At 30.4% G+C, this 16,088-nt stretch overlaps 2 protein-coding genes and 1 non-coding gene across 3 annotated transcripts; 2 read left to right on the top strand and 1 right to left on the bottom strand.

Moving 5' to 3' along the window:
• Positions 1-725: 725 nt before the first annotated feature.
• Positions 726-2,006, top strand: LOC123722102 (proline-rich extensin-like protein EPR1). Its single transcript, XM_045682644.1, has 2 exons — positions 726-773; positions 933-2,006. The coding sequence occupies exons 1-2, from the start codon at positions 726-728 to the stop codon at positions 2,004-2,006; spliced, it is 1,122 nt and encodes a 373-aa protein (XP_045538600.1).
• A 2,928-nt stretch (positions 2,007-4,934) lies between these two features.
• LOC106707458 (protein FAM136A) lies at positions 4,935-6,744 on the top strand. Its single transcript, XM_045682532.1, has 4 exons — positions 4,935-5,109; positions 5,583-5,702; positions 5,931-6,029; positions 6,472-6,744. Exons 1-4 carry the CDS (start codon positions 5,023-5,025, stop codon positions 6,607-6,609), a joined length of 444 nt encoding a protein of 147 aa, XP_045538488.1. The 5' UTR covers positions 4,935-5,022; the 3' UTR covers positions 6,610-6,744.
• Positions 6,745-11,168: 4,424 nt separating this feature from the next.
• On the bottom strand, positions 11,169-11,248 carry Trnal-uag. Its single transcript has one exon. It is a non-coding gene; the product is annotated as a tRNA-Leu (tRNA).
• Positions 11,249-16,088: the final 4,840 nt, after the last annotated feature.

Genomic DNA, 16,088 nt, shown 5'->3' with positions numbered 1-16,088 from the left:
CCTTAAGGGGAATTCACGAAGGACGGGACGCATATGAAGGGGAAAGTATTCTCTTACTGCGCTTCTCAAAAGGCAACGAATCTGCAATTGCGGATGTCTATAGGCAGGGGTCGCTTCGCCATTTCGTGGTATTCAGGTGCCCTCTTGCTCGTTTGCCATCTTATAATATTAAACAAGTATTCAGTAAATTGAAAAAAAATTCTATACTTTATAAAAAGCTGTTAATTGAAATGAAGTCAATTTTTTATGTATTTTAGGTTCCTCTTTACTGGGATTATTAAGACACACAAAATTAATACTTTGCTTGAGAAAATTAACAACTTTTCTAGGTTTGTTAATAGACAAATTTAACAATGAAAATATTCCATAAGTGAACTACTTGACGCTAGAAAATCTTTTTAAATGTTTTCTAATTAGTTCAGTAATCTTTAAATTAAACTTTGGAACAAATGTATCTTTTTCTTTATGACTTTCATTTTAAATTAAGTTGGTACGACCTCGTGCTTTATGTTTCGTTTGAAAATATTTAACAAACATAAATAAAACACTTTTACATCATAAAATAATTGTGTCAGTGTTTCGATTATTTTTATCATACTAATTCTTCGAATTGTAACAATTATCATAGTTTTGTAAATTATTAGGTCAATAAGAGTTGCATTTCTAACTAAACACAAATATATAAAAGCAATACCACTATGCATTTTAAAGGTTAGACAGTGAAAATGAAGATTGGGACGGTGTTCGTAGCTGTTGCTCTTTTGCTATACAAGGTAATAAAATATACAAGTTACATTTAAGTAATACTCAAAAGGTCTTTAACTCATAAGATTTATTCTTTTTAAACATTTATCGATATTACTCTTCAAAGAGAGAGTAATTTTAAAATAAATTTACACAACATTAATATAAGTATATTTTATATATTTCAGGTACAAGCCCAGATTTGTGGTCCTCCGATATTACCACCGCCACCATTGCACCCACCAGTGTATCCCAACCCACCATTACCTCCGGTTACGCCTGTAGTCGGAACGACCATAATCGATACTTCACTTTCAAGTGCACTCGCAAATGTTCTACAATTATTGATTGTTAGTGATTTAATAGAATCCACTTTAAATACTGCTTTAGGACATCATTCAGTACCTGTTACTCCTGTTTGTGAGCCGATTGCACCGCAACCGATTGTCTACACACCAACAGTCGAAGTAACACCTGTTACAGAATTTTTCTCACCACCTTGTTCTCCAATAATAGATTATGTTCCATCACTAGGACCAAGAGTTGATATTCTACCACGTCATGGTCCAGTGATAGATTATTTACCTTCATGTGCAACAGTTGATTATAAACCACCGTGTCTTCCATCTTTTGATTTCATACCACAATATGGTGTAGGACCTATAGTCGAATATTCATCTCCTTGTCCGACTGTTATCGATTTAAAGCCACCTTGTCATCCATCTTTAGAATTTACATCGCAATTCGGACCTGTGATAGATTACTTACCCGCACCGGTTATAGATTTTGCACAACCGTGTTCTCCAGTATTTGATATGGTGCCACAATACGGACCTGTAATCGATTTTGTTCCACCGCCTGGACCTATTTATGATTTTGCACCTCCTTGTGCAACTTTCATAGAGCCATTGCCGAATTTCTATGGGGAATGTATAACACCAACCCCGGTAAATATACCGACAAATAACTATTGCGGATTTACTGAATATGTTACGCCGATGTATGGAATGCAAGAAATTATTGGACCAGTGCAAATGGCGCCTGCTGTACCAAATTGCTATAATGGTATAAGTGAAGTAATAGGTCCTAGAGTAACTGTAGGACCTGTGGCAACAGAGATTTTGTATCCCTCAAATGTTCCAGCTCAAATGACATGTAATATTGGAAATCTACCAACATCTCTGCCATTTGTCAGCGTGGATCCGTTACCCTGTGGATGTGGTTATGGCAACAACATTGCAGGAAATACGTATTATTATTAATTTAATTAATTCATTTGTTAATTTTTGTACCATTAAATTAAATATAAGTTTATAAAGCATTGTTTTTTTTCTAAGCAAGCTACCAGATTTTTTGTCTCCGATGAAAAAGTATGCAGTGGGACTTTTATTAGCAAGTAATAAGGGAAATAACAAAATCCTACAAAGAATATACTTAAGCTTGATAGTAAAATTTGTATTCAAAAGTGCTTTTATTATGTAGCCAACTTTTAAAGCTGACAATGTTTTTTAACGACGTTCCTTAAACGTTCCCGATCGTAAAGTTTTTTTTTAGATTTTTCTTATGTTATTTGATATTGTTATCTCTGTTTTTTTTTCAAAGATAACGACAGGGATGACGATATGTTTTATACAGAAATATTGGTTTCAGAAAATCACGGCTACTTAACTAAAGAATAAAAACCAAATTAACAATATAAATAATTTATTTAATGATTTTAATAAGTTATTATTCTATTACTTTATAAATTAATACTTTTATTTCAAATTACGTAATAAACTTAAAATATTTGGCAATAAGTCTTTGTTACATGGACTTTGCTGCATCAGAGGTAACGAATTGGTGATTGGTGGCACAAAATTAGTATTCAATGGTGGAGTTATTATATTCGGAAGAATAGTGTTAGAATTAAATGTATTCATAGCAGCACGTGAAAACGTCGGAGATGTTAATACTTCCTTAATAATAGGAGATGCAATTTTCATTGCCAGTTCGGAAGAACCTCTATTGCCTTGTAATAGATTACAAACAACCATCAATTGAAGAGTATCAGCTAAATGCTTACATATTGCCGGTGAATAATCTGTTATAATAGTTGTAGGCGTCGGGAAGAAATTCGCAGTTGGAATTTTGTGAATGGAATTGTGCATATTGCAAGGATTTTCCATTATTGTACCTTGGGGACCAAAATATGGCGATATAGGTTGGGGTATAATACTTCTAGGTGCATCTATTACAGCTTCGTTCATCATATTGCATGGTTGTGGTTGGTTCACGCATTGTGCTGTTGCAAACTGAAAAAAAAAATATACAAAAATATAACAAAATATACAAATCAATGGAATATTTTACGGACTATGGAAAGCACAGCAAAAAGGTCTTTTAATTAAACTATTTAAAAATGAGAGCTATGATTTCCACAACTCCTCAAACAGCGCGATCTCTCTCTAGAGGGTTTTAGGTATTTTTCCGCCTTATCAATTGACTTATTTTCTGTGTGAATATTCTAAGATCCTACCTCAAGCAAAATAACAGTGAGACACAACAACAATAACCAAAGATTCATCTTTCTCTATTGACTATGTATTCTTACTGAAGCTACATGTACTTTGGTTATGTTATGGAAAAGAAATGAATATTTAAACATGGCTTATCTTTCAATCGTGTCGTATCGAGAAGTTATCCAATCACATTTAAATTTTTAGATAAAAATTTTCACTATTATTGCAATATTTGATGTTGATAAAATTATAAAATATTACTAAAGACATTGTGTAAACAAAAACTATCTTATACTAGCTGTAGCCCGCGACTCCGTCCGCGCGATATAAAAAAAACTTAGTAAGTAGCCTATGTGTTCTTGCAGACTACCTGACGACATACCTGCTAACAAACATCTACCTATCTAAATTTTCGCATTTATAATATTAGTAAGATTTGCGTATTTCAATTGCGAATTTATCTTTCGTCGTGTGCAAGAGCAATATCGTTAACTTTCGAAACTCGAAACTCAATTGGATAAACTGTTTTTCTAAATAAAATCTAATATCTAATACTGGTTAAGTATCGTGTTAAGAATATGCAAGGTCGAAAGTATCTTAATTTATACGAAGGAAGACCATTTGAAAATGGATTAATTTTATATGTATCTAATTTTTTGTTAAAACACTCCGTTTTTTACAACATCTGTTATACGTAATAACACTTAAATTTACGTATTTAAGGTGATTTTTTATTCAATTTTTTCCAAGGTACTAAACGCAGATTGTAAGTTGTAACAAAATGTTCGTGTCTGTGTTATTAGTTTGGTTACCTCTTATTGCTGAAATAGTAAGTTAGTTTTAATATTATTTAGTAGCCTTATTCATGTAACACTGGGTAGGCTCCGACCATCTCGGTGGGGAGGTATAGTAAATTATAAATTATATTTTTAAAGGTTGTTCCAACTCAAAACCTCAGTATATGCTAAGAGACAAAATGTAGCGTATTTTAGAAGGACGTCATGTTAAATTTATTTCTTGTTATTATAATTACAGTTTACGGAAAGTTGTGCGACCAATATGGTTTTAAGAAATCCTCCATGTACTCCATGGATCTCAAAAACTGACGGAAGATATATCGAAATGAGCCACGAGAGATCGAAAGTAAATAAGCAACTGATTCTTCCACCTAAAACAGTCCAATTGCCTAACGGTCTAGGTTATTTTCCTGCAGCAGTACCAGACGTGAAATCTGCATATTTAAGAAGTCTTTCCTTTAGTAACATAATTCAAGAAATGGATGACATGGTCATACCCATAATTAATGCAGATAGTTGCATTTCACTAGCTTCTCCATTATGTCCCCACCTCGGTCCATTAATTAATCCTATTATATTGTAAAAAAAACAGATATTGGATATAGAGTATAATTTATGAACTTATGTTTAAAGGTTTACTCATATAGAAGAAGTTCAAGAAAATTCGAGCCAGAAATATAATAATATAAGATTAATTAAATAAAAGTATTAATATTGATTCCCATATTTTTTAACTTATATTTACCAATGTAATAGGAATTAGTAAATAATAATTGGACAATAAAAAGATTTTTTTTTTATATTTTGTGACTTTTAAATTATTTTTACCAAAGACTAAACTCCAACACTCTATGTGTCTGTTATACTGATCACACTATTTTGAACTGTCAAATCAAATCACCTTTATGGAACTTTTGAACTGTTGTTCCGCTCTTTTCGGAATTTGTATTTAAATTGAAACCTGAGATAAAACCTTAAAAATGGTTGAAGCACAAAAGTACAGAATCGAACAGGAAATGACCAAATTGATCAATGAATTGGATAGAACTTATTTGAGAAAAATGCAGGTAAGATATTTTAGGTTATGTTCTCAGTCAAAATCGAATGATATTATGCAATTTATTTAGCATAAAATATAAATTACAATTGAATTAAAAAAAAAACATGGCGATTTTGTATGATGAAACTAAACGAAAGTTTCCCGTGAATGTCCTTTTTGGCAATCCTTGCGTATACCCTTGGATTCTACTATTTAAATTGCTTAGCGCTAGAAATTATTAAATTTGCACTATACTCCTGGATAATAGTACACATTAAAAAGGAATTGCTCCAAGTTATAAGAATAAATATATAATATTTAAAGAACATAACAATATTCTGTCTGTAATTTTTTTATTGTTTCATCATTGTTTGCGATTTCATGTTTGTCATATCATAGTTAAGGTTAAAATCACTGAAATGTTTTATAATTTAAGGTTACTTCAAAGCGGAGTTAAAGATAATCATTGAAATTAAGTATCTACTTTCATACTAATTCCAGGGTGACATGCATAGATGTGCAGCTAAATGTTGCGATGACCCACAAACTTCATTAGAAAGAGTTCACGGATGCATAGATAACTGTACAACTTCATTAAATCAGGCTAACGAGTATGTACAGGTAAGAGAAAAGTGACACTGTTTAGAGTTGTAACATCCTAGCTTTTTATGGATGCTATAAAAGATTTTTTTTTTAACCAATGTTCTAGTAGAAGCCCTTTTTAAATTTATTTCTGCAGTATTACTTTAATATCATATTTTTAAACCTAGTTTTAAACAATATACAGTGATCTGTAATGTCCAATATCAGTGAATATATTTATGGATTTTAATATTTAATATTTTTCAGGGTGAAATCAATCACTTCCAAAATAGATTACAGAGATGTGTTATGGACTGCAATGATGCAGCAAGAGATAAACTAGGGGCTAATCCTAGCCAAGAAACGGTTAGTTTTAATTATTTAATTATCATTCCTAGATACTATTTTTGTTTCTTGGCCAAATGTGAGTGTTATCACTGATGTAATAGTTGTACAATAATATATTGTTGTCACAGTCATTGTAAAGAGATCAATTGGCCTAATAGATTATTTCTCCCCATTAGACCAATTGATTGGCAGATGGAAAACACCCAAAGAGAATTAAAGAAATAGTAATATGAGTATTTTGACAGTTGTAAACTATGGTAAGGCAAGTTTCTATATTCATTCATAAGACCTTATCCCACTTAGGTGGGGTCAGCACACAAGGTTTTATGAACCTTAAAGTTTTGGCTTAAGTTTTTACTGCCGGCCTCTGCCTGTCGTCAACCCTAATGGTCTAAGACACTAAGATGATAAATGTGGGAAATGTTACAAAAATTTTCCTAAAATTCTCTTCATATTTCAGGTTGACAAATGCACTATTAACTTTGAAAAGTGTGCAGTTCGATGTGTAGATAAGCACATGGATTTGTTGCCGAGTATGATGAAGACAATGAAATCAGTTTTGGCGAGTGGAAAACCACCGCCAGTTCAGAATGTCTAGGTTACAATGTCCACTGCCGTTGCATGTTATGTGTAATGAAATATGGTGGGTTAATTTTAGCCGCATTTAATTTGGACAGGACTATACAGTGCAGTTTGTGTAAATGATATAAGATGTTTTAGTTTATAGGTTGGATGTTACACATATATTTTATATTAAATCAATATTGATGTTTAATGACTTTTTTTACCATTACTTCCCCTTATTACCTTCCCGTATTCTGTTCAATGTTGTTATTCTCTGTGAAGAAACAAATATAATAAAATGTTGAAAAGCTGAGACTGGTGGTACTTTTCAGAGACCTTATTGTAAACTCTTATTTTTTTAATTCATTCCTCCAATTTTCTTATTTAAAAAAATAAATAACCATAGAATATATTCTTTTTCGGATAACGGTATCTAGTTTTACCTTATTTATTTTTGTTTTTTTTTTTATTAAAAGAAATGAAGAAGAAGAAATAAAATCTTGTTTTATTTTACATGTTACCAATTATTACATTATTTATTATATAATAATGTGTAATAAATAGGCGATGCTATGTAATAATTCTTAGAAATAATGTTTAACAACATAGTTAACGGTGGCGTAATTATTTATCAATAAAACATACATAAACTTTTTTTTATGCGTAGTTTATAAAATTGCTAGATTTATAAACTACGACTATAATGTTAAAAGAAATAATTTTAATGGTATTTATTTTTAATAAGGTATGTAACAATAACTTCCAAGATCAAATGAAAATAAACTTAAATAATGTTTCTAATAACTTAAAATTAAGGTTATAATGGCTATGAGGCTATGGATCAAAAAGTGTTTAATTGGTTTTTAAACTTATTCCTTACTACTTATTCTAACTGCTATCTAAAAACAAAATGAGTGATTCTCGAATATAAAGGACGATCCTATTAAAATGTTCTGTATTATACGTTCCTTGGCATAAAAAGTAACAGTTTTAATACAAAGTTTCTTTACTGTTCCAGGTCAAAACCCAGTGTCTACCGTTGGAATATGACACACATTCGCGTTTATTTTCCGTACCTGATTTAAGCTTCTCTCCCATCCTTGAGGTCAATAATGGTGGAGTATTTTTAAGAAATAATGGCTTTGAAGAAGATTTTATGTCACCTTGTCATACTACTATTACTGAAACACCAGTATTGATATATTTAGATCCCGTTAGTGACACGATATTTTTAGGTTCCTATCCCTCTATTCAAGAGACTGATTTAAAAAGATGTGAGGCGTATCCAAATACTTACATTATGACAATTACAGAGACCCTACTTATAGATATACCAGATGATGGGTATAATGGTATGTTTTTCGGTTGTGACGGTTTTCCACAGACTACGTTTATAGATTTAGAATATTTGTCAGAGCCAGAGAAATCTATATTCGATTCATGCAGTATCCCACCTTTACCACCCGTATTGGGACGGGGTAAATATTTACGACAGGTTACAATTCAACCACCTTTCTTTTAAAGTTTGTAATAAATTGTAATATTATTTTATAAAATTCTGTTTTATTTCTATTTTACATGCATTACGAAATGTAATTGCCAAAATATAGTGGTTATTTGAAAAGTTTTATTAGAGGTTATCGAAATTAATTTCTTGGAAAATACCTTATAATTTTAATAAATATTATCAAGTAAACATGTTTTTTTGTTCCGATTTATTTTTTGCTTACGTTTAAACGTCAATGTGCTAGGGGTTCATGCATATTGTTTTTTAAAACTTTAAAATATACTGGGTTTCTTCGACATCCTTTATTAATTGCAACTACCGTTAGTTAATAAAAAAAAACATTAGTATTGTCGTATTTCAATGAGGTTTGACTAAAGATTTTGTTATCTTAAAAGTGAATTACAAAATATTCTTACGATAACGAGACATGTTCTTCGTTAGATGTAACTTTGATAAAAATAAACATGGCTGTATGTATTTAATCTTATATGATAATAAAGTAATATAAATTGCTTAACACATAATGTGAGTTCCTTTTATAAAATGAATGCATTTTACATATCGCATATATTTTATAATATTGAACTAAAACGGTAAGATTGCCTTAGTTTTCTTTTTTTGTAGCTTTTGCAAATACATCTCATATATTCATAATAAATTTAAATAATAAATCTCTATCAGAAAAATAGTTTGCTTCAAATTGATCTATCGGATGTTAACATTTATTTACGCAAAGATTTGACCTATGCTATTAGCCACCTTTCAGTGTAGTATTACCGAAAATTCTAGACATTGGCTTTTTAAATTATTGTATTTTATACAGCATTATTTCCATGATAATCTTCGCTAAATATAAGTAAAAGATAATTTTATGTTTCAGATTGCAATGTGGTTATTAAACACACAAGCAGTTATAATTATTTCACAAATAACATTAATAAGTTGTGCTTTTGATCCACAACAATATGCATTAGCGAATGCCTTACAAAATATTCTATCACCAGCAAATACAGAGAAAGCGTTGCAGATAATTCAAATGGCAGCCAATCGACAACTGAACAATGCACCATGTGTTGAAGAAAAAATACCACCACTTTCAGCAGCGCAATCGAATAGACGTATAATACCAATTGGAGCTTTACAACGTATTGCAACGCCGAATGGAGAACAGTATCTCATCAAACAAACACGGCATACTCAACCTAATGTACCAGTACCACAAAGTATAGAAGTTGTACCCTCTAATATTCTGCCAGAACAAAATCCTACAATGATTATGTCAAAATTTAAAATGCCTAATCAGCCGCAAAATATAGAATTCGTACCTTCTAATGTCCTACTAGTACAAAATCCTGCAACGATTATGTCAAAATTTACAATGCCTAGTTCGCCGTTAGTTGATACACGTGAAATTCCACAAGCACCATTTGCTCAAGAACTTTGTCCCTGTGCTTCCCAAGGTTTAGTAAATCCATTCTTACCTGCAGCTTCTCCTATATCAGCTTTATCACCACCGACATCAAATCTCTTACCTTCTGCGTTTCCAATGCAATCCAGAGGTCATTTCTTAAGAAAAATACCAATTCCACCACCAACTCTATAGATTTAAGTTATTAGATGTACGTATTTATTTATTCAAAGTGTATAATTAATTATTGAATTAAGTATTAAAAATTATCATCATAATTTCAAGTCTTTCAATATATAGATAAACCTATAAAATTAATACATAATAGTACATTGGTAATCAAAGAAAGATAGTTTACTTACAAAAGTATTACGACAATAGTAAACTGTAACGTAATTGCTAGATATAACTACATATAAGGCTATATAGTTTAAATTTGAAACATTAATTTGTTGATCCAATTACAAGAATGATAGAAAAGGTCTTACCTCTTATTGCTATTATTAGTACAGTGAGTATCGATTACTATGGAAATTAATATTTTTCCTAACATTTCTAAAAACCTGTATTGAATTCGATTTTTTTTTCAGGCTAATAGTCAACTCTATCCAGTCACAATTCCTTGTAGTCAAGGAGGAATTTCACCAGTTGCATTACAACCCGTTTATGCTAAAGTCCGTGCAGCTCCGCCCCCATCTTTAGCGGTCCCACCTTCTGTTTTAGCTCCCATACCTCGTGGTGTGTTACCGAACACCAATATTGTTCTCCCAAAACAACAATTAGTTTGTCCTGTAGAATATTCAATCATAGGACCATCTTTATCTACACTACCTTTGCCGACTCCAACAATATCTGAACCATGTCATACTCCATTATCCATACCCACTTATCCGGAGTATATTTTAACAGATTATACAAATGATTTGTGTGTACCAGAACCAGTTTTCGATATATTAGGATGTTTGGACCCAATACTAACACGTTATGGTACGATAAGTGAAGTTTTGATACCAGAAATACCCCACAATCCTTTAATCAGTCCTTTTCTACCGGCTGCATCACCAGTCTCTTCGTTAGCACCACCTGTTTCTCCATTATTGCCGCCTGCTTTACCCTCCGAATGTTCTTGCCATTTCCTCAAAAAGATAGCGATTCCACCACCATTTATATGAAGAATATGAAGAATAAATGTTAAGAATGTTTATTTATTAATTATGTATGCTAACAAAATAAATTATATATAAATTAAATAAACTCTGTGTTTTGGTTTAAAAGTGTTTTTTAATTCTACGTATTGATGAACTTTTTTATTTGACATTGATAGTTCTTTTGAAATATTTATATTCTTTAACTCTAAATAGAAAGCCAAACCAAATAATAGATGCCCTAGTTAGGATATCCAAAAGTGGACATAGAACTTAACTGCTGGAATTTATATTTTATGTTAGGTAATTGTTTACTGAAGCTAAAGTTGACTAGTACGGTAATCGATTAGTGTAAAGGTTATAGCCTACTATAAATATTTCATACAGGATTGATGATATAAGTACTAATAATAATAGTCGTCAGTTCTACGGGCATACATTTCAGACTTTGAATTGAGGTTATTTAGTTTCCTATCTTCTAGTGTTAGATTTTTTTATCCCTTTTTTGTAAATTTACAACCAAAACAGAAATATGACAGCGGTGGGATTCGAACCCACGCCCTTTCGGACTGGTGCCTAAAACCAGCGCCTTAGACCACTCGGCCACGCTGCCCTTGATATGCCATGTCATATTGTTTCGTTATAATTCCCGATGCGGTTAACTACTCTCTCATCTACACAGCAAATGTAATATTATAGGCGCACCAGATGGCCATATTCCTAGTATCCCAGTGCGGTCAAAGATTTTGATACATTATTCGTATCGTTTAATGCCAATCGTACAATAGAGTTCAATAAACGTAATGAAAACGTACGTGTTAAATAATTCCCATGTGCAAAAAAATTTGCACGTCAGCTAATATTATGTAATTGACCTTGAACTCTTCATTGAAATGCTGACTTAAACTGAAAATTGCTTATTCGATATTTTTACGCATAACCTTAACAATTACATTGGTACATATGTCGACTCTTGATAAATTAATACCATTTTTTTATTAATTTTGTAAATTTAATTATTCTTTCACCATAGTAAATCGTAAGTTAAATTTTATGTACTATTTAATGATGAAAAACAGATTACTCTAAAGTTACTTAAGTACAACATTATATGTTATCTCTCTTAACATAATACGTTGCATAATATCTAGATTTTATTGATTACACATGTACACACATCTAGTACATAACATGAAGATATAAAACTATATATTTAGTAGATTTTTGTTCTCTAAAGAAGATAAACTGTTTGTTTAACATACAAATTTTAATGTTAAAATGTTGAAAATTATATATGTTACTATCGCAGTTATAATGGTAGATTTTTTTTTGTATCTTTCGTATTTAATTTACCAATTACCTCAGATTTTTCAGTTCGAATATTTTTTATTTCAAACTATAAATTCAAATTTCACTTCAACCAAAAGATAACGTAAAATTGGTTTAATTTTTATGTATTTCCTTTAATGTATATAAAATAAAACTTTGTATTATTAAGCATCATTGCTCCAATTGCTATTCAATATATTCTTAGTCACTAGTCACTAACAAACTAGTTATTTGATATTACATGAATGTACTAAAATATGCTCTTTGTTTACAGATTGCTGCCATCAATACAGAGGGATTAATTTTACGAAATTTTAACAATCTGTCACCAAATAAACCATACAATGGACAGGCAATAGCATCCCAAAACGCACCGCAGTATAATATTTTATCTATACCGAAAAGGATGATTTATTCTGGCCAAACGAACAGAATGACACGTAGATCGAATAGTAATGATTTATTGGCGAATAAATTGAGGTTATCCGCTCTGCAGAATGTTTTGGCAGCGACTGAAGGTTGTAAAGCGGGAAAGCAGATAAATCTTCGTAACATACGCTTCCAATAATGTTGAACTATATCGAAATATCATAGTAATAATGATGTAAAGAGTAAACTTCTTAATTTTAAGTATTTATTTATTTATGAATGTAATTTTTAAGAAAATAAATAAAGTTTTATCACAAATATTTAGTTTTTACTCTTCAATTTGCGTCATTCTAACCGTTCTTTGACAAACCAGTGATAACAATATTTTTTAAACGGGAATTTTGGTTTCAGAAACCCACTCTAAGCGAAACACACACTTTATTTAATTTAAATACATAAGTCTCATTCAATAGTATCTAAGTATTAAACTAATAAGTTAACAGTTATAAGCAGAAACAGGGAATATTTAAAAAAGATATCCTTGCGTATCCGTTATTTTCTTAATAAATTCTGATTATTTTTGTATATTACTAAAACTGGATATTTAATGAGAAAGTTCAGTCACTAGCTTGCGGAATATTTAGGAAACCAGATGATATCCAAAATACTTCTTGGCGTGTGAGAGTAACAGTCGGGGGCGCGACTTAATTGACTATCTGAAGCTTAACTCAACTGATTACTGACTTATTTTTTTATTTTATCCGAAACACTCAAACGCGACCGTGTCTCTATGCCAGATAGTATATTTTTTAATCCATGAGAACACAAGAAAACTCATTATTAGAAAAGGCTCTACGGAGTTCACATGACCGTTATGTATTAAAAGCCTAAAAGTAATTAAAAAAACTATGAAGCTAAAATAAGAATGCAATGTAGCACACCAATAGCAGAAATATGTTTAATACTACTTGGCAAGCTATTTTTATGCTGTCTAATCAATATAATCCAGTCGTTCGTGAGTTAATTACTTATGTTGATATTGCAATATGTATGGAAAACGTAAATACTTTTCGACTATTAAAATTTATTTGAGTAAAAAAAAAGTATAATTCTAGTTGATGCCAAATAATAAAACTAGTTAAATATTTAGTGTGCGGAATTTTTGAATCTGCAACAGTCTAATGGTACGGATTACAGATCTTGTGGGTGTGGGTACGAATCCTGGCATTCGACTATTGCAATGAACTATATACACAAACTTCTAACTTACACGTCATTAAAAGAAATGTTAATAAATATCATAACTGTTTAAGTAATTTATGTAATGTTATCAATAGTTAGATCAAGATAAACAACGTTTTAGATAAATTATGACTATAAAATACTATTTTATTACAATTATTTATTATTAAATATTTAGTTGGTATACATTTTATACTACGTGCATACCAAAGATGAAAATTTTCATCAATGTTATTGTAATAAATCTGTTAATTCAGGTAATTTAGAAAAATATTTTTGACCAATTGACAATCACAATTTATTTTCTATAATTTCTAAATTTTCAAAACTGTTACATTTTTAGATGGGGTTCGCTCAGCTGACTACAATACCAATCGGAAGAAAATGTGGATGTATTGATATGGCTGTAAATAATCCACAAATATCTTTAATTGCGACAAATGGTTATCAAAATCTACAACAAATTCCTAATACGCCAGTTGCCAATGCTTTATTAAATGCTATTCAATTATCTAGGTTGCCAATAGCAAATAATGTACAATTAACTCCTACATCTGTGCCTATTTGCCAAGAGAGAACAGCTGTTTCTGTTACTCCGAATTTACAGGCTATAAATTTAGGTAATTTTGGTAATATAGCCAACATTGCGAATATTGGTACTTTGGCCAATATGGCAAATGTTGGTACTTTACCCAATATTGCAAATGTTGGAAGCTTGGCTACTGTTGCAAATGTTGGAAGTATGTCCAATGTTGGCTTGCAGTTTATACCGAATACTGGCAATGTCAATGTACCAGTTCGTCTGCGAAGAAATATTCAAAAGAATTTCGGTGGTCTTTGTAATTCCGCAATAACATACGATTCAACACTTTTAGGACTGTACTGATGTGTTGTTAGTTTAATTAAATAGTAATTTATTTATATAATTTATTCTATTTGTTAATATAAATAATAAACGTCGCTGATATTAATTTCGTTAACTTATGAGCCCTGTATGCGAATAAAGTAAAGACTTATTAACAACTTTTATTTCTCCTTAATTGTTATTTTAAAATGAATTAATCAAAAATATTTAACAAATAAACTTTATGCTTTAAAATGGTTCTTATAACTTATTTATCATTCCATTGTGTTCTTAAACAAAGAACATAAGAAGAACAACGTGATATAAACATATTTAGCGATAAAGAATATATATAAAGGATAACATACAGTGGAATCCAGTCCTAGTATACGTTTTATTTCTAATCATGATGACGTTTAAGTTTATTTTAATTTGTCTTTTATTTGCTTGTGTGAGTAAGTGCAAATCAAGTATTCCTATTATCCGCATTATTATCCTTAAAGCACCAAACTTCATTAGAAAAACTACTAAAATAATTTCAACATCATCACTTCATTTGCAAACGTTTTCATTATTCATTATTCTATTGTAAAACTAATTTAACTATGTTAGTGGTTTTTTTAAGCAGTGCCATAAATCTATTTAACGATATTAACTTTGCTCGCTTTGGCTACCTATTTATTTGAGGTTCACGTAAGTACTTTAGTAAGAACATTTTTCTAATGTAAAGCATTCCTTTTATACAGTTATTGGAAATTACTTCAACGACGTTACTTGAGAGGGCAAAAAGGGTCTGCAAACAGGCGGCCCACAACTGGAAATTAATAAATTCACATTCAAATAAGAAGAGGTTTACTAGAAATATGCCACTTCAAAGGAGAGTTATTCCAAAACCTTTGATGTATGGAGGACCACATTACCTGGACGTTAAATGTTACTTAAATATCAAAGAAAATGTAACTACAGATGTAAGAAATTGCTTTTAATAATAAATTACTTTTATTTTTATCGTACAGCTTAGTGAGATCACTTTTTTCAGATCGAAGAAATTCAAACTGAGAAGAAAAATAATAAATTTAAACTTCTCCATAGAATAAATAAGAATGAAGAAGTTGTAACAGATTACGATTTGAACGATGAAATCGAAATTACATACGAATGTGATGATTTTGATGAAATCTATGAAGTTTTTGATCTTTTTGACTTACCGATAAAAACAGATGACAGCTTATATTATTGTGAAGATGATATTATTTTAATATGAATTTATTAAATCAAAATGCTTTTAATAATTTTATTTAGATTATTTAAATATTTCATTCATGGACTAGTTTCAAAGAAAAAGCATTGTAGATTACTTTAAATTATAGCTTAATAACGTTTTTAAACTTTAGCATTTAAAATCAACAGATCGATAGATGCTGAATTATAAAAAAACTCAAGACAATTCATTTGTAGTTGTAGCAAAAGTGGACTTTTCCATTATCAAAAAAAACATTACAAATAAAATGTATTTAATATTGAAAACAATAAGGAATATTTCTTAATATACTTTATCTAATATGTTTTTACACAAACAATGATAGAGTCAGGAATTATTTTTATTGGTAAATTTCGATATCATTTTTATTAAGCCTATTGTTTTCAGTCACGTCTTTATATTGAAAGT

This window comes from Papilio machaon, chromosome 19 (genome assembly GCF_912999745.1).
Source record: "Papilio machaon chromosome 19, ilPapMach1.1, whole genome shotgun sequence".
Classification (NCBI taxonomy): domain Eukaryota; kingdom Metazoa; phylum Arthropoda; class Insecta; order Lepidoptera; family Papilionidae; genus Papilio; species Papilio machaon.
This window is presented reverse-complemented; position numbering and strand designations above follow the sequence as displayed.

What these genes read in the sequence shown, in the direction of transcription:
- LOC123722102 (XM_045682644.1), top strand. Translation starts at nt 726, where the DNA reads ATGAAGATTGGGACGGTGTTCGTAGCTGTTGCTCTTTTGCTATACAAG. An exon ending in TTGCTCTTTTGCTATACAAG is followed by an intron (nt 774 to 932) that starts GTAATAAAATAT and finishes TATATATTTCAG; the next exon opens with GTACAAGCCCAGATTTGTGG.
- LOC106707458 (XM_045682532.1), top strand. Translation starts at nt 5,023, where the DNA reads ATGGTTGAAGCACAAAAGTACAGAATCGAACAGGAAATGACCAAATTG. An exon ending in AGGCTAACGAGTATGTACAG is followed by an intron (nt 5,703 to 5,930) that starts GTAAGAGAAAAG and finishes AATATTTTTCAG; the next exon opens with GGTGAAATCAATCACTTCCA. An exon ending in CTAATCCTAGCCAAGAAACG is followed by an intron (nt 6,030 to 6,471) that starts GTTAGTTTTAAT and finishes TTCATATTTCAG; the next exon opens with GTTGACAAATGCACTATTAA.